The sequence below is a fragment of the Nipponia nippon genome, unplaced genomic scaffold, assembly GCF_047370975.1.
Source record: "Nipponia nippon isolate SJK-2023a ecotype South Korea unplaced genomic scaffold, ASM4737097v1 scaffold_35, whole genome shotgun sequence".
In the NCBI taxonomy this organism is placed as follows: domain Eukaryota; kingdom Metazoa; phylum Chordata; class Aves; order Pelecaniformes; family Threskiornithidae; genus Nipponia; species Nipponia nippon.
The window spans coordinates 3,586,374-3,603,464 of record NW_028262353.1 but is presented as its reverse complement, the minus strand read 5'-3'; the positions used below and the strand labels follow the sequence as shown (position 1 = coordinate 3,603,464).

General features: G+C 70.3%; 3 protein-coding genes across 11 annotated transcripts; 2 read left to right on the top strand and 1 right to left on the bottom strand.

Moving 5' to 3' along the window:
* The first annotated feature begins 47 nt into the window (after window positions 1–47).
* PORCN (porcupine O-acyltransferase) lies at window positions 48–6,990 on the top strand. Of its 4 annotated transcripts, XM_087771247.1 has the most exons (14): window positions 48–165; window positions 261–397; window positions 878–1,070; window positions 1,950–1,993; window positions 2,135–2,325; window positions 2,883–3,013; window positions 3,124–3,138; window positions 4,344–4,469; window positions 4,599–4,699; window positions 4,789–4,865; window positions 5,593–5,656; window positions 6,204–6,289; window positions 6,396–6,506; window positions 6,596–6,870. In XM_087771247.1, the coding sequence occupies exons 2-14, from the start codon at window positions 262–264 to the stop codon at window positions 6,695–6,697; spliced, it is 1,377 nt and encodes a 458-aa protein (XP_087627373.1). In that variant the 5' UTR covers window positions 48–165; window position 261; the 3' UTR covers window positions 6,698–6,870. The 4 variants fall into 4 exon arrangements, with proteins under 4 accessions (XP_087627373.1, XP_087627371.1, XP_087627370.1 ...); XM_087771245.1 differs by lacking the exon at window positions 6,204–6,289 and having other exon boundaries at window positions 4,386–4,469; window positions 6,596–6,990; XM_087771244.1 differs by lacking the exon at window positions 6,204–6,289 and having other exon boundaries at window positions 6,596–6,990.
* A 35-nt stretch (window positions 6,991–7,025) lies between these two features.
* SLC35A2 (solute carrier family 35 member A2) lies at window positions 7,026–12,438 on the bottom strand. Of its 6 annotated transcripts, none has more exons than XM_087771285.1 (6): window positions 12,341–12,438; window positions 11,861–12,004; window positions 10,944–11,079; window positions 10,405–10,556; window positions 8,859–9,534; window positions 7,040–7,167 (listed from the first exon to the last, which is right to left on the bottom strand). In XM_087771285.1, exons 2-6 carry the CDS (start codon window positions 11,984–11,986, stop codon window positions 7,118–7,120), a joined length of 1,140 nt encoding a protein of 379 aa, XP_087627411.1. In that variant the 5' UTR covers window positions 11,987–12,004; window positions 12,341–12,438; the 3' UTR covers window positions 7,040–7,117. The 6 variants fall into 6 exon arrangements, with proteins under 6 accessions (XP_087627412.1, XP_087627411.1, XP_087627410.1 ...); XM_087771284.1 differs by having other exon boundaries at window positions 10,944–11,126; window positions 12,341–12,431; XM_087771286.1 differs by lacking the exon at window positions 12,341–12,438 and having other exon boundaries at window positions 7,026–7,167; window positions 8,855–9,534; window positions 10,944–11,126; window positions 11,861–12,268.
* On the top strand, window positions 12,388–17,011 carry LOC148054030 (selenide, water dikinase 2-like). Its single transcript, XM_087771262.1, has 8 exons — window positions 12,388–12,671; window positions 12,750–12,853; window positions 13,340–13,447; window positions 13,538–13,692; window positions 13,775–13,865; window positions 14,967–15,066; window positions 15,150–15,362; window positions 16,564–17,011. Exons 1-8 carry the CDS (start codon window positions 12,434–12,436, stop codon window positions 16,800–16,802), a joined length of 1,248 nt encoding a protein of 415 aa, XP_087627388.1. The 5' UTR covers window positions 12,388–12,433; the 3' UTR covers window positions 16,803–17,011.
* The last annotated feature ends 80 nt before the right edge of the window (window positions 17,012–17,091 follow it).

Sequence of the window (17,091 nt, the reverse complement as noted above, 5' to 3'; positions counted from 1 at the left end):
TCGTCCGCCGCCATTTGGCCGCGCCGCGTTCTGATTGGTCAGCGGGTCTGCGCGGGGAGGGAGAGCGGGCGGTGATTGGTCGGCGGGAAGGCTCCGCCCCTTTCTCCTCAGGCCGGCGGCGTCGCTCTCCCTCAGCGCGGGCAGGCGGCGGCGGCGCCGGGCGAGGTGCGGGCCCCGGGGCTACGGGACCGGGGGGGACCCAAGGCGGGGGGATCCCGGGGGGTCCCCGCCGCCACCGACCCCCGTGTTCCCCCTCCCAGGATGGCGGCGCTGCCGCCGCGGGAGTTCGCGGCGCAGGTGCTGCCCGGTTGCGTGGTACCGACGGCGCGGCAGGGCCTGGCCCAGCTTTGGCCGCTGTTGTTGCTCTGTCTGGGGGCGCGGCTGCTGCACCGGCTGCGTGAGTGGGGCGGCATCGGGGGGGGGGGGACACGACGACACACAGGAGTTTGGGGGGTCCAGGTATTGGGGGGGGGGATCTGGGAGTCGGGAGGGGGCAAGAGTTTTGGGGGGGACTCAGGAGTTTGGGGGGGCCAGGCATTGGGGGGGGGGGGTGCTGGGATCTGGGGGGACCCAGGAGTTTGGGGGGGCCCAGGCGTTGGGGGGGGGGACCCAGGGGTTTGGGGGGGACAAAGGAGTTTGGGGGGGGGGCTCAGGCATTTGGAGGGGACCCCCAGGAGTCGGGGGGCACCCAGGGGTCTGGGGGGGCGCCTAAGGGTTTGGGGGGGAGTTTAAAGGGACCCAGACATGGGGTGGGGGGTCAGGGGGCCACCCCGGCATTGGGGGGGCCACCCCGGAGTCGGGTGGAGACTCAGAGATCTGGGGGGGGGGGGGTCCTTTCCCCCGGGCTGACCCCCCCTCCCGCTGTCGGCGTGTGCAGCGCTGCCGCGGGGGGGGAAGCACGCGGGGGCGGCGGCGGGGGGCCTGCTGGCCCTGCACCACTTCTTCGGGGCGCAGGCGCTGTGGGTGGCCCTGCTGAGCGGGCTCTGCGCCCTCACCCTCCTGCTGAGCCGGGCCCGGGCCCAGCGCGGGCTCTGCCTCGCCCTGGCCGCCCTCAGCTACCTCCTGATGGGGTACGGGGGGCACTGGGGGGGACTGGGAGGGACTGGGAGGGGGCTTGGGGGTGCTGGGAGGGGGAATGGGGGAGATTGGAGGCGCTGGGAGGGGGAATGGGGGGATTAGGGGCACTGGGAGGGGAGTTGGGGGCACTGGTGGGGACTGGGAGGGGGTTTGGGGGCGCTGGGAGGGGGAATGGGGGAGATTGGAGGCGCTGGGAGGGGGAATGGGGGCACTGGGAGGGGAGTTGGGGGCACTGGGGGGTTCTGGAGGTGACTGGGAGGGGGATTGGGGGCACTGGGGGGGACTGGGAGGGGGCTTGGGGGTGCTGGGAGGGGGAATGGGGGAGATTGGAGGCACTGGGAGGGGGATTTGGGGGGATTGGGGGCACTGGGAGGGGAGTTGGGGGCACTGGGGGGTGTCTGGAGGTAACTGGGAGGGGGATTGGGGGCGCTGGGAGGGGGAATGGGGGAGATTGGAGGTGCCGGGAGGGGAGTGGGGAGCACTGGGTGCATGCTGGGGGATACTGGGGGGAGGATCAGGGGCACTGGGGGGAAATTGGGGGGCTGGGAGGGGACTGGGGGCACTGGAGGTAACTGGGAGGTGAACTGGGGGGGTCAGTGGCGAGAACTGGGGGGGCACTAGGATAAACTAGGGAGGCACTGGGATGAACTGGGTCGCGCTGGGAGTAACTCGGAAGGATTGAGAGAGCATCGCATGGGGAAAGGAGACTGGGAGTGAACTGGGAACCCTGCTGTGGAACTGGGGGGGGGGGGGAGGGTGTCAGCGGGGAGAACTGGGGGGTTACTAAGGATAAACCGGGGCGGGGGGCACTGGGATAAACTGGGGGGGACACGGGAATGAACTGGGAGTAACTGGGAGCCCCCTCCCCTCAGGGAGCTGCACATGGTGGACACCGTCACCTGGCACAAGATGCGAGGTGAGACCCCCCCAAGCCCCTGGGTCCCTCGGGGGGGGGCGGTCCCCCATATTTTGGGGTGCCCCCCCCATTGTGGGGTGCTCCCCGTTGTGGGGTGCCCCCCCCCATTTTGGGGTCCCCCCCTGATTTTGGGGGGCTCAGGGGCGCAGATGGTGGTGGCGATGAAGGCGGTGTCGCTGGGCTTCGACCTTGACCGAGGGGCCGGGGGGGGCGCGGGGGGGGAGCCCTCCCCCGCCCAGGTTTTGGGGTACCTCTGCTCCCCCGGCTCCGTCGTCTTCGGGCCCTGGGAACCTTTTGGGGCGTACCTGCGGGCCGTCGAGGGGCCCCCCCTGGTACGGGGGGGCTTTGGGGGGGGCAGGGGGGATTTGGGGGGCTTTGGGGGGGGCAGGAGGGGATTTGGGGGGCTTTGAGGTTGATGGGGGGGCTTTGGGGGGTGCGGGGGGTTTCGGGGGGGTCGGGGGGGATTTGGGGGGCTTTGGGGGGGGCAGGGCGGGATTTGGGGGGGCTTTGAGGGGTGGGGGGGCAGGGGGGATTTGGAGGGGCTTTGAGGTTGATGGGGGCTTTGGGGGGTGCGGGGGGGTTTCGGGGGGGGATTTGGGGGGGCTTTGAGGAGGGTGAGGGGGCTTGGGGGGGCTTTGAGGGGTGTGGGGGGATTCGGGGGGCGGGGGGGATTTGGGGGGCTTTGGGGGGTGTGGGGGGGATTCGGGGGGCGGGGGGATTTGGGGGGGCTTTGAGGGGTGTGGGGGGGATTGGGGGGCGGGAGGGGATTTTGGGGGGTGTGGGGGGATTTGGGGGGGATCCGGGGGGATTTGGGGGCTGCAGGGGGAGATTGGGGGTGATGGGGTTTTGGGGGGCCCCCCCGACCCCCCCCCCTGCCCCCCCCCCCCAGAGCGCGGCCTGGGCCCGCAAGGGGCTGCGCAGCCTGGGGCTGGCCCTGCTCTGCCTCCTGGTCTCCACCTGCCTGGCGCCCTTCCTCTTCTCCTGCCTCCTCCCCCTCTACGGCGCCCGCGCCCTGCGCCGGTGAGCGCCCCCCCCGGGGGGACCCCGATATCCCCCCGCCCCCCCCGGGGCCCCCAGCCCCTCCCGGGGGGGCCCCGCGCTGACTCTCTGCTTCCCTCGGGGCCGCCCAGGAGCGTCCTGGCGAGGTGAGGGCTGGGGGGCACTGGGGGGGCACTGGGGGGGCACGAGGGCATTTGGGGGGCACACGGGGGGGTTGGGGGGGCACTGGGGGTGGGCATGAGGGCATTTGGGGGGCACACGGGGGGGTTGGGGGGGCACTGGGGGGGGGGCATGAGGGCATTTGGGGGGCACACGGGGGGGTTGGGGGGCACTGGGGGGTATGGAGGGCCACGGGGGGGGTTGGGGGGGCACTGGGGGGCGCGAGGGCATTTGGGGGGGCACACGGGGGGGTTGGGGGGCACTGGGGGTGGGCATGAGGGCATTTGGGGGGCACACGGGGGGTTGGGGGGGCACTGGGGGGTGTGGGGGGACACACGGGGGGGTTGGGGGGGCACTGGGGGGGGCATGAGGGCATTTGGGGGGCACACGGGGGGGTTGGGGGGCACTGGGGGGTATGGAGGGCCACGGGGGGGGGTTGGGGGGGGCACTGGGGGGGCGCGAGGGCATTTGGGGGGGCACACGGGGGGGTTGGGGGGGCACTGGGGGTGGGCATGAGGGCATTTGGGGGGCACACGGGGGGGTTGGGGGGCACTGGGGGGGGGCATGAGGGCATTTGGGGGGCACACGGGGGGGTTGGGGGGCACTGGGGGGTGTGGGGGGACACACGGGGGGGTTGGGGGGGCACTGGGGGGGGCATGAGGGCATTTGGGGGGCACACGGGGGGGTTGGGGGGCACTGGGGGGTATGGAGGGCCACGGGGGGGTTGGGGGGGCACTGGGGGGCGCGAGGGCATTTGGGGGGGCACACGGGGGGGTTGGGGGGCAGAAGGGCATTTGGGGGGACACGGGGGGTATGGAGGGCCACGGGGGGGGTTGGGGGGGGGCACGAGGGCATTTGGGGGGCACACGGGGGGGTATGGAGGGCCATGGGGGGGCACGAGGGCATTTGGGGGGGTACATGGGGGGGTTGGGGGGCACTGGGGGGTGTGGGGGGACACACGGGGGGATTGGGGGGCACAGGGGGGATTTGGGGGGCTCAGGGGGTTTTGGGGGGTCAAGGGGGGTTGGGGGGGCACGGGGGGGTGGGGGGCAGAGGGGACTCGGGGGGGCTGTGCAGAGGACAAGGGGGGACACAAGCCGTGGGGGTGGACGCCTACAAGCGTGTGTGTCCCCCCCGCCGTGTCCCCCCTCCCCCCGTGCCCCCCTCCCCCCGCGCCCCCCGCCCCCCCCAGGTGGCTCCGCGCCTACGAGAGCGCCCTCTCCTTCCACTTCAGCAACTACTTTGTGGCCTTCCTCTCCGAGGCCACCGCCACCCTGGCCGGCTCCGGCGCCTCGCTGCACCACGACAACCTCCGCTGGTGAGGGGTCCCGGGGGTCCCCGACCCCCGGGGGGGGTCCCCAACACCCCTCGGGGGGGTCCCCAACACCCCCCGGGGCGGGGGGGGGGGGGGGAACCGCGGCCAGGCGGGTGACGGTGACCCTCGCAGGGACCTGGCGGTGTCGCGGCCGCTGCGGGTGGAGCTGCCGCGCTCCATGGCCGACGTCGTCACCAACTGGAACCTGCCCATGTCCCGCTGGCTCCACACCTGTGAGGCGACTGGGAGGACTGGGAGAGGTTACTGGGGCGGGGGGGGGGGGAGAATTGACTGGTTTAACTGGTGTCACTGGGATCGACAGACGTGTTCCAGACCGCCCGGCGCCTGGGGACCTTCGCGGCCGTGCTGGGCACCTACGCGGCCAGCGCCCTCCTCCACGTGAGACCCCCAACCCCCCCCCGGGACCCCCCAAATCCTCTCCGGGACCCCCAAAAATCCCCCCAACCCCCCTGGGCCCCCCCCAAAATCCTCCCCAGGACCCCCTGGGACCCCCAAATCCCCCTGGGACCCCCAAATCTCCCTGGGACCCCCAAAATCCCCCCGGACCCCCAAAATCCTCTCCAGGAACCCCCCAGGACCCCCAAATCCTCTCCCGGAACCCCAAAATCCCCCAACCCCCCCGGGCCCCCCCCAAATCCTCCCCAGGACCCCCTTGGGACCCCCAAATCTCCCTGGGACCCCCAAAATCCCCCCCGGACCCCCAAAATCCTCTCCAGGAACCCCCAGGACCCCCAAATCCTCTCCCGGAACCCCAAAATCCCCCCAACCCCCCGGGCCCCCCCAAAATCCTCCCCAGGACCCCCTTGGGACCCCCAAATCTCCCTGGGACCCCCAAAATCCCCCCGGACCCCCAAAATCCTCCCCAGGAACCCCCCAGGACCCCCAAATCCTCTCCGGGACCCCCTGGGACCCCAAAAATCCCCCCAGACCCCCAAATTCCCCCCAGACCCCCAGCCCCCCTCAGAACCCCCCAAATCCCCCCAGGACCCCCAAAATCCCCCTCGGAACCCCCCGCATCCCCCCCGGACCCCCAAATCCCGCCTGGGACCCCCCAAATTCCCCCCGGCCCCCACATTTCCCCCCCGACCCCCCCGTGCCCCCCCAGGGCCTCAGCTTCCACCTGGCCGCCGTCCTCCTCTCCCTCGGCCTCATCACCTACGTGGAGCACGGTCAGCGCCGGCCCTTTAAGGGAGGGGGCGGGGCTGGGGAGAGACCTAGGGGATTGGGAGGGGCTTAAAGGGGTGGGTGGGGTTAAAAGGAGTGGGTAGGGCCTGGGGGGGGCTAAATGGGGCTGTGGGAGGAGACTGGAGAGGGTGGGCGGGGCTTAAGGGGCTGTGGATGGAGCCTGTAAGGTGTGGGCAGGGCAAAATGGGGCCATGGGTGGAGCCAGGGCTGTGGGTGGAGCCTGGAGGGTGGGTGTGGCTTATGCGGGGCTAAATGGGGCTGTGGGTGGTGCCTGTAAGGGGTGGGTGGGGCTAAATGGGACTGTGGGAGGAGCCTGGAGGGTGTGGGTGGGGCCTAAAGGGGCTGTGGGAGGACCCTGTAAGGGGTGGGTGGGGCTAAAAGGGGGTGTGGGAGGCACCTGGAGGGTGGGTGTGACCTATAGGGGGCTAAATGGGGGCTGTGGGTGGAGCCTGATGGGTGTGGGCGGAGCCTAAAGGGAGCGGGCGTGGCTAACGCCACTGGGTGTGGCCAAATATCGACCCCTCCCCCCAGTGCTGCGGCAGCGCCTGGCCGCCATCTTCGATGCCTGCGTCCTCTCCAAGCGCTGCCCCCCCGGCTGCGCCCACCGCCACAAGGACGTGAGCAGCGGGGCGGGGCGTGGTGGGCGGGGCTCCGGGGAGGGCGTGGTCCCTGGGCGGGGCGTCCCGGGGCCCCGCCCACCCCCCCCACCCCCTTTTCCCGCAGGGGCTGTGGGTGCGGGGGCTGAACGGGGCGCTGGGCGCCGTCGCCCTCTTCCACCTCTCCTACCTGGGGGCCCTCTTCGACGCCGAGGCCGACGACGCCGTCGAGGAGCAGGTGGGGACCCCAAAAACCCCCGCCTTCACCCCAAAACCCCCTCCCTCCCGCCGCCATCTTGTCCGTCCGTCCGTCTGTCCCCCCCGCAGGGTTATGGGATGGCCTACACCATCCGCAAGTGGTCGGAGCTGAACTGGGCGAGCCACTGGGTGACGCTGGGCTGCTGGGTGCTCGCCCGCCTCCTGCGCTGAGGGCAACTGGGAGCACTGGGAGGTACTGGGTGCGCTGGGTACCACAGAGAACGGCCGCTCTTTCACCCGGCCGGGGCCCTTCTAGGCCGCCGGGAGGCTCCGCTCTATGGTCTGGGCGGGCGGAAGTGACACCGCGCGGCCGCTCTAGGACCAATAAAGGCCCCTCTCAGTGGTTCCGGGTCCCTCCTTCCCCGCTGGCCAATGGGAGGGCGGAGGGGGCGGGGCCGGGCGGCGCCTATAGAGTCCATAGGGCCGGGGTTTTACCGAAATCGTCTTAATTTACCCGAAAAAAAACCGTTAAACCCGAGCTCTGCGGGGGCGCGGGGCCCCTGTGGCGTGCAGGGGGCGTCTATACAGCCCCTATAGGGCCTGGGGGGGGTTACGGCCCCTATAGGACCGGGGGGGGGGGCCATATGGCCCCTATAGGGCCCGGATGATGCCGTCAGGAGCCCTTGTCCTTGGAGGGAGACCTGCAAGAGAGAGAGACCCCGGGGCTGAGGGGGGGCCCCTATGGATCCTATATGGCCCTGGGGAGGTCCCTATGGCTCCTAGACAGCCCCAGGGGGTCTCTATGGCTCCTATACGCCCCCAGGGAGGCCCCTATATGCCCCCGGCAGGGTCACTGTGGCTCCTATATGCCCCTGGAGGGGGATCCTATGGATCCTATATGGGGGGGGGGTCGTATGGATCCTATGTGGCCCTGGGAGGTCCCTATGGTTCTTATGTGGCCCAAAGGTGGTCCCTGTGGCTCCTATACGCCCCCAGGGAGGCTCCTATATGCCCCCAGGCGGGTTCCTCTGGCTCCTATATGGCCCTGGGGGGGTCCTATGGATCCTATATGGCCCCAGGGGGGTCCGTTATGGCTGCTGTACAGCCTTGGGAGGTTCCCTATGGCTCCTGTATGCCCCGGGGGGGGGGGGTCCTATGCATCCTGTATGGGCCTGGGAGGTCTCTGTGGTTCTTATACCACCCAAGGGCGGTCCCTATGGTTCCTATATGGCCTTGGGAGAGTCCCTACGACTCCTGTACACCTCTAAGGGTGTCCCTATGGCTCCTATATGCCTATATGGCCCTGGGAGGGTCCCTATGGCTCCTAGACAGCCCCAGGGGGTCTCTATGGTCCTATACGCCCCCAGGGAGGCCCCTATATGCCCCCGGCAGGGTCACTGTGGCTCCTATATGCCCCTGGAGAGGGATCCTATGGATCCTATATGGGGGGGGGGGGGGTCGTATGGATCCTATATGGCCCTGGGAGGTCCCTGTGGCTCCTATACACCCCTAGCAGGGTCCCTATGGCTCCTATATGGCCCCGGGGGGTTCCCTGTGGCACCTGGGGAGGGTCTTTATGGCACCCAGGAGCTCCCTATGGATCCCATACGCCCCCGGGGGTCCCTATGGATCCCATACGGCCCCGCCCGCGGGCGCAGCAGGGTTGGTGCCCCCCAGCACGCGGCCGTTAGCCAAATCCGCCTTTATTGGCCCCGAGTCGCAGTTAAAAACGCGCCGCGCCCCCTCCCCCCCTATAAAATCTGTACATTCCGCCCCTCCCCCCCCCCGACCCCCTCTGCCCCTCCCCCCGCCGGCGCAGCGGGGGAGGGGGGGGCGGGGCCCCATCGCCCCCTGACGAACCCCCGGCCGCTAACGAAGCCCGGCCCCTCGTTAACCTCGGTAACCGTGGCCTCCGGGGCCCCGCCCCCTAACGAACCCCCTTGGGTCCCGCATCGCCTAACGAGCCCCGCCCCCAACGAGCCCTAACGAGCCCCGCCCCCAACGAGCCCTAACGAGCCCCGCCACCTCATTGACCTTGACCTTTGGCTCAAGCACCTGACTGAGTCCCCGCCACCGCCTAACGAGCCCCGAGGTCTCCCACCGCCTCGTTAACCTTGACCTCCGGGGCCCCGCCCCCTAACGAACCCTAACGAGCCCCCGCCACCTAACGAGCCCTGCCGGGTCCCCGCCACCTCGTTAACCTTGACCTCCGGGGCCCCGCCCCCTAACGAGCCCCCGCCGGGTCCCTCCTCGCCTAACGAACCTCCCCGCCGTTAACGAGCCCGGCCGGCTCCCCCCCGCCCTCCCCCTCCCCCCCAACCCCCGGGGTGGGGGTGGGGCGGGCTGGGGGGCGGGGCCCCTCCTCCCCCTCACGCCCCCCCCACTGACTTGCCGCCGCCGCCGCCGCCGTCCTGCTGCCGTCCCTCGGTGACGTCACCGGCGGCGTCGCGGCGAGGGCGCCCGTAGAGGTAGACGGCGGCCAGGACCATGGCGGTGCCGGCCAGGAAGGGGCCGCGGGGGCGGAAGCCGAAGAGGTGGACGGAGGCGAGGGTGGACGCCAGGATGGAGAGCGCGGTGGCGAAGCCCTTCAAGATGTTGTCGGCGTAACGCACCACCACGGCCACCAGGAGCCCGCCGGCCGCTTGGTTGACCACCACCGCCCAAACGGCCGGGTTGTAACCGTAGAAGAAGCCCAGCGCGGCTACCGCCGAGCCCTCGGCGGCCACCATGGCGGCCAAGCCCACCGCCGTCCCCACGGCGCCCAGCTGGACGTTGCGGACCCAGATGGAGCCTCCCGTCGTCTTCAGCAGCCGCTCGAAGTAGACGCCGGCGAAGCCGGAGGAGAGGCAAGAGGCGGCCACCGCCGCCAGCCCCACGGCGTAGCTCTGGGGGGGCCCCTCGGCGGGGGGCGGGGCGGCCCCCGGGGCGGCGCGGGCTTGCTCGGCCTGGACCAGGGCCACCCCGGCGAAGAGGAGGGCGAGGGAGAGCCACTGGAGGCGGGAGAGGGACGTCCCCAGCAGCAGGACCGAGAAGAGGGCGGTGGTCAGGATCTTCAGCTGGTAGGTGACCTGCGGGGACGGGGACGTGGCCGCCGTGGGGACGGGGCCAAGGAGATGGCCACCGCCACGGGGACACGGCCACCGTGGGGGCAGGGACGTGGCCACCACCGTGGGGACATGGCCACCATGGGGGCAAGACCAAGGAGGTGGCCACCGCCATGGGGACAGGGACGTGGCCACCACCATGGGGACATGGCCACCATGGGGATGGGGACAGGGACGTGGCCACCACCATGGGGACATGGCCACCATGGGGATGGGGCCAAGGAGATGGCCACCACCATGGGGACATGGCCACCATGGGGGCAAGACCAAGGAGATGGCTACCGACATGGGGACAGGGACATGGGGATGGGGACAGGGACGTGGCCACCACGGGGATGGGGCCAAGGAGATGGCCACCACCATGGGGACAGGGACACGGGGATGGGGACAGGGACGTGGCCACCGCCATGGGGACATGGCCACCATGGGGGTGAGACCAAGATGGCCACCGCCATGGGGACACGGACACAGGGATGGGGACAGGGCCACCATCATGGGGACAGGGCCACCACCATGGGGGCAAGACCAAGGAGATGGCCACCACCTTGGGGACAAGAACATGGGGACGGGGACGTGGGGATGGGGACATGGCCGCCGCCATGGGGACGGGGATGCCACCATGGAATCAAGACCAAGGACAGGGCCACCACCACGGGGACAGGGCCAAGGACGGGGCCACCACCATGGGGACAGGGCCACCACCACGGGGACAGGGCCACCACCGCCACGTCACGAACGGGGACACCGAGACGCCCAGGGCCCAGGGAAGGGGACAGGGGTGGGGACGCAGGGTCCCCCCACGCCACCGTGTCCCCGAGGTCCCCGAGGTCCCACCTGGAAGGTGGCGGCGGGCAGGTTGGAGATGGCGACGTACTGGAGGTTGTTCTGGAGGGTGTAGATGAGGGAGGGGACGGCCAGGCGCAGGGTGTCCCCAAACTGTCCCACCACCGCCTCGTGCAGCGTCACCGCCGTCTGCCGCAGGCTGCCTGGGGGCGGGGGGGGCGTCAGGGCCCCTCCCCCCCTGCCGGGCCACGCCCCTCCCCCCGCATCCCCAGCGTCACCAATGTCCCCCTGCATCCCTCACGTCCCCAATGTCCCCCCGCGTCACCAATGTCCCCCCCGTGTCCCCATCGTGTCCTCTGTGTGTCCCCCGTGTCCCCCTGTCTCCCCCCAAACCCCCCTCCTCGCGTTCCCCCATGTCCCCAACCCTCCCCCGGTGTCCCCAACTGTCCCCAACTGCCCTGGAGGAGGAGGCAGGTGCTCCCCGTGTCCCCCCGTGTCCCCCCACCCCCTCCCCGTGTCCCCCCATGTCCCCCCCACCCCCTCCCCGTGTCCCCCCACCCCCTCCCCGTGTCCCCCCGTGTCCCCCTCACCGCGGTGCTGGAGGAGGATGAGGAGGAGGCAGGCGCAGCCCTTCATCGCCTCGGCCAGGACGACGGCGGTGGTGGGCAGGAAGCGCTCCCCGGGCAGCGTGCGGACGTAGCGGATGCTCAGCACCAGGGACGCATTCTGCAGCACCAGCACCCCCAGGCTGGCGTACTTCACCCGCCGCGACACTGCGGGCGCGGCCGTCACCGGGGGCACCCAGGCCCCTCTCCTGGAGCCCCCCCAGCCCCCTCAGCCCCCCCAATCTGCCCTATAGCCCCCCCCAGCCCCCTATAGCCCCAGCAGTCTGCCCTATAGCCCCCCCAAGACCCCCCTCTCTGCCCTATAGGCCCCCACAGCCCCCCCAGTCTGCCCTATAGCCCCCCCAGCCCCCTATAGCCCCAGCAGTCTGCCCTATAGCCCCCCCAAGACCCCCCTCTCTGCCCTATAGGCCCCCACAGGCCCCCCCAGTCTGCCCTATAGCCCCCCCAGTTGGCCCTATAGCCCTTCTCAGCCCCCTATAGCCCCCCTAGTCTACCCTATAGCCCCCTATATGCCCCCTGAGCCCCCCAGTCTGCCCTAGAAACCCCCCAGCCCCTCTGGTCCACCCTATAGCCCCCTATAGCCCCCCCAGACCCTCTCAGCCCTCCCTATAGGCCCCTATAACCCCCCAGACCCCTTTAGTCCACCCTATAGCCCCCCTAGTCCGCCTTAGAGCCTCCTATAGCCCCCCCAGCCCCTCTGGTCTGCCCTATAGCCCCCTATAGCCACCCCCAGAGGCCCCTAGCGCACCCTATAGGCCCCTATAGCCCCCCCAGCCCCTCTAGTCTACCCTATAGCCCCCCCAGACCCGCTTAGACCGCCGTAGAGCCCCCTATAGACCCCCCCTAGCCCGCCCTATAGCCGCCCCGCGGCCGCCCCCCACCTGCCGAGGGCCCCGGGGCGGTGCCGGTGCCGGTGCCGGTGCCGATGCCGATGCCGCCGCCTCCGCCGCCCCCTCCCGCCACTGCCATGGTGGCAAGCGCCCGGCTACAGCGCGGCACTTCCGCATTGTGCGTCACATCCGCTTCTGGCCACGGAGAGTGGGTGGAGCATAGAGAGAGCGGGCAGGGCAGCTAGAGAGGAGCCCCTCTGGAGGACCTGGGAGGCCCCGCCCCGCCCCTTCGCCCCGCCCCTTCGCCCCGCCGGCCAATCAGCGCCCCGCCTCGCGCCCTTCCCGCCCTTTCCAACGGCCGCCTCGCGCCCTTCCCGCCACACGCCTCAGGGCGGCCACGCCTCCTTCCCCCCACCGCCCAATCCCCGCCCGCCCCGCCTCCTCCCACCGCCCAATCCCCGCCCTCCCCGCCTCCTTCCCCCCACCGCCCAATCCCCGCCGGCTCCACCTCCCCACCTCCCCCCTCTTTACCCAATCGCGCGCGGCCACGCCCCTTTCTCCTCAGCGAGGCCACGCCCCCTCCCCGGCAGCACTTCCGCCCCTTGGGCCGCGGAGCGGAGCAAGATGGCGGCGCTGTCCGGTTCCCCCGCGGCCGCGGCGGGTCCCGCCGGGTACCGGCCCTTCGAGCCGGCGTCGCTGGGCCTGGACCCGGGCTGGAGGCTGACGGGTTACGGCGAACTGCGGGGCTGAGGCTGTAAAGTCCCGCAGGAGACGCTGCTGAGGCTCCTGGCGGGACTCGGAGGGCAAAGAACGGGTGGAGGGGAAGGGACGGAAGCGGAGAGCGGCGGGGCCCCGGCGCTGGGTGAGGCCGCGGGGGGATCGGGGTGGGCGGGGGGGGCAGGGGGGCGGGGCCCCCCCCCTGAGCCCGGCCCCCCCGCAGGCATCGGCCTGGATTCCTGCGTGATCCCGCTGCGGCACGGGGGGCTCTCGCTGGTGCAGACCACCGACTTCTTCTACCCGCTGGTGGAGGATCCCTACATGATGGTAACCCCCGGGGCCCCCGGATCCCCCCCGGGGCCCCCAGATCTCCCCCAGGCCACCCAGATCCCTCCCGGGGGCACCCAAATCCTCCTTTGGGACCCCCTGATCCCCCCCGGGAACCCCCAAATCCATCCCGGGGCACCCAGATTCAACCCCGGGACCCCCAAATCCCATCCTGGGGACCCCAAATCCCCCCCTGAGCCCCCCAAATCCCCCCCCGGGGGACCCCAGATCCCCCTAAGCCCCCCCTAAATCCCCCTTGAGCCACCCCCAAATCCCCCCCCTGGGCCCCAAATCCCCCCCGAACCCCCAAATCCCCCCTGAGCCCCCCAAATCCCCCCAGGGCCCCCCAGTCCTGTCCTGGGCCCCCCAAATCCCCCCCGAACCCCCAAATCCCCCCAGAGACTCCAAATCCCCCTAGGGCCCCCCCCCAAATCCCCCCAAGGACCCCCCCCAGTCCTATCCTGGGCCCCCCAAATCCCCCCCCAGGGCCGCATCGCCTGCGCCAACGTCCTGAGCGACCTCTACGCCATGGGCATCACCGAGTGCGACAACATGCTGATGCTGCTCAGCGTCAGCCAGAAGATGAGCGAGGAGGTGACGGCAGGGGGACGCGGGGGGGACGCGCGGGGGGGGGGGGGGTCAGGGCGTGACCCACCCCCCCCCCCCCTTTCTGCGCCCCCCCAGGAGCGGGAGAAGGTGATGCCGCTGATCGTGAAGGGCTTTCGGGACGCGGCGGAGGACGGGGGGACGTCGGTGACGGGCGGCCAGACGGTGGTGAACCCCTGGGTGATCGTGGGCGGGGTGGCCACCGTCGTCTGCCAGCCCAACGAGTTCATTATGTGAGTGGGCGGGGCCGGGCGGGGCGGGGCAGGGCGGGGCTCACCCCGCCCAACCCCGCCCTGGTTTGCGTCACCTCCCCAGGCCGGACAGCGCCGTCCCCGGGGACGTCCTGGTGCTGACCAAGCCCTTGGGGACACAGGTGGCCGTCAGCGCGCACCAGTGGCTGGACAACGTGAGTGGGGGGGGGCGGGGGGACCAGTGTCACCTCGGCGTCCCCAAAAACACCCAAACTGGGACAGGGAGCCACCCTGGTGTCCCCTTGGGGACCCAAAATGGGACCAAAAGCCACCCCAAGGTGTCCCCGAGGGGACTGAGAGCCACCCTGGGGGTCCCTAAGCCACTCCTGATGTCCCCAAGAGCCACCCTGGGGCCCCTAAGTCCCCCCAGATGTCCCCAAGGGGACACAGAGCCACCCTGGGGGTCCTGAAGCCACCTCCGATGTCCCCAAGAGCCACCCCAGGTGTCCCCAGGCAGCCCAAGAGCCACCCTGGGGGTCCCTAAGCCACTCCTGATGTCCCCAAGGGGACCAAAAGCCACCCTTCGTGTCCCCAAGGCGACGTAGAGCCACCTTGGGGGTCCCTAACCCACTCCTGATGTCCCCAAGAGCCACCATGGGGCCCCTAAGCCCCCCCAGACGTCCCCAAGCGGACACAGAGCCACCCTGGGGGTCCTGAAGTCACCTCCGATGTCCCCAGGAGCCACCATGGGGGTCCCTAAGCCACTCACGATGTCCCCAAGGGGACAGAGATCCATCATAGGGGTCCCTAAGCCCCCCTAGGTGTCCCCAAGAGCCACCCTAGGGGTCCGCAAGGGGACACAGAGCCACCCTGGGGGTCCTGAAGCCACCTCTGATGTCCCCAAGAGCCACCCTGGGGTCCCTGAACCCCCCCAGATGTCCCCAAGGGGACACAGAGCCACCCTAGGTGTCCCTAAGCCACCTCTGATGTCCCCAAGAGCCACCCTGGGGTCCCTAAGCCCCCCCAGATGTCCCCAAGGGGACACAGAGCCACCCTAGGTGTCCCTAAGCCACCTCTGATGTCCCCAAGAGCCACCCTGGGGTCCCTAAGCCCCCCCAGATGTCCCCAGGAGCCACCCTGGGGTCCCTGAACCCCCCCAGATGTCCCCCCAAGAGCCACCCTAGGTCCCCAAGGGGACCCAGAGCCACCCTGGGGTCCCTAAGCCCCCCCAGATGTCCCCAAGAGCCCCCCCCCCAGGCGTCCCCAAGGGGACCCCACCGTCCCCAAGACGCCTGAGGCGGCTCCCGTCCCCGCAGCCCGAGCGCTGGAACAAGATCAAGCTGGTGGTGACGCGGGAGGAGGTGGAGCTGGCCTACCAGGAGGCCATGTTCAGCATGGCCATGCTCAACCGCACCGGTAGGGCGATGGCGGCGCGGGCGCCGGCCGCGCGGGCGCCGAGGTCGCGGGCGCCCGACGTCACGGGTGCCTTCTCGCGGCAGCGGCCGGGCTGATGCGGGCTTTCGGGGCGCACGCGGCGACGGACGTGACGGGGTTCGGGATCCTGGGCCACGCGCGGGCGCTGGCGGGGCAGCAGCGGCAGGAGGTGGCCTTCGTCATCCACAACCTGCCCGTCATCGCCAAGATGGCCGCCGTCAGCAAGGCCTGCGGCGCGCGCTTCGGCCTCCTCCAGGGCACCGCCCCCGAGACCTCCGGTACGGGGGGAGGGGGGACCCCGAAAATGGGGGGGGGCCCGAAAATGGGGGGATTGGGCCCCAAAATGGGATGGGGGGGCCCCAAAATGGGGGATCCCAAAAATGGGGGATCCCAAAAATGGGGGGATCCCAAAAATGGGGGGATTGGGCCCCAAAATGGGATGGGGGGGCCCCAAAAATGGGGGGATCCTAAAATGGGGGATCCCAAAAACGGGGGGGGGGGGGGCAAAAATGGGGGGATCCTAAAATGAGGGGCCCCCAAAAATGGGGTGGGGGCAATCCCAAAAAATGGGGGAATCCCAAAAAATGGAGGGGATCCCCAAAACGGGGGGGGGTGTCCCCAAAAATGGGGGGGGGGGGGCCCAAAGATGGGGGGGGGGCCCCAGAATGGGAGGGGGGGCCCCCAAAACTGGGGGGCAGCGTCCCTCCTCCTCGGGGCGGGGAGGGGGGAAAGGAGGGGGTGGGGTTGATTTTGAGGGTGCAGCGGCAGAAGTTGGGGTGCGGGGGGGTCTGATCTTGGGGGCACCCCCCAAAAAATGGCTATTTAGGGTATAAACCCCCCCAAAATCCCCATTTCCACCCCCAAACCCCTCCCCACCCCACCACTGCCCCCATTTTTAGGGGGGGCGCCCCATTTTTGGGGGGCCCTGACGCGTACCCCCCCCCCCAAACTTGGGGTGCGCCCCAACCCCCCTATATTTAGCGTATAAAGCCCTGTTTTCACCCCCTAAATCCCTATTTCTGCCCCCAAAACCCCCCAGGACCCCTCCCCACCCCCATCACCCCCCATTTTTGGGGGTGCCTCATTTTTGGGGGGCCCTGACGCGCAGCCCCCCAAACCCCCTACATCTGGGCTAGAAACCCCCCCCCCGACCCCCATTTCCATCCCCAAACCCCTACGTTTAGGGTACAACCCCCCCCAAATCCCCATTTCTACCCCCAAAACCCCCTCCCCACCCCACTACCGCACCCCATTTTTGGGGGGGGCGCCCCGTTTTTGGGGTGCCCTGACGCGTAGCCCCCCCAAACCCCTATGTTTAGGGTATAAAGCCCCCCCCAAACACCCATTTTTTGCACCCTAAATCCCCATTCCCACCCCCGAAGCCCCTCCCCGCCCCACTACCGCACCCCGTTTTGGGGGGGGGGGGGGCGCCCCGTTTTTGGGGTGCCCTGACCCCCCCCCCCGTCCCTCTCCCCGCAGGGGGGCTGCTGATCTGCCTGCCGCGCGAGCAAGCGGCTCGCTTCTGCGCCGAGCTGAAAGCCCCCGGCCGGGGCGAGGGCCACCAAGCCTGGATCATCGGCATCGTGGAGAAGGGGGCGCGCGGCGCCCGCGTCATCGACAAACCCCGCTTGATCGAGGTGGCCCCCCGCGGAGCCCCCGCGCCCCCCGACAGCCCCGGCACCCCCCCGGGGGACGCCGCCCCCCTCCGCCCCTTCTAGGGGGGTGTCCCCCTCCCCCCATTTCCCAGGTGAGCACCCCCAAAATTCCCTTCTTCGCCCCCCGAAATCAGCAAGCCCCCCCCAGCGTGACGCCCCTCCCCGAAAGCCCGGCGCGGGGCGGGGAAGGGCCGAGGACCCCCCCCCTCCCCCACCGCTACACGGGGTGGGGGGGGGAGGGGGGGGAGGGCGCTCGATTTTGGGGGAGCCCCCCCAAAAAAAAAAAACAACCCACCACCAATATTTGGGGCAATAAACAGCAAATCCAATCAATTCCCCCCCCCCCCGGGGG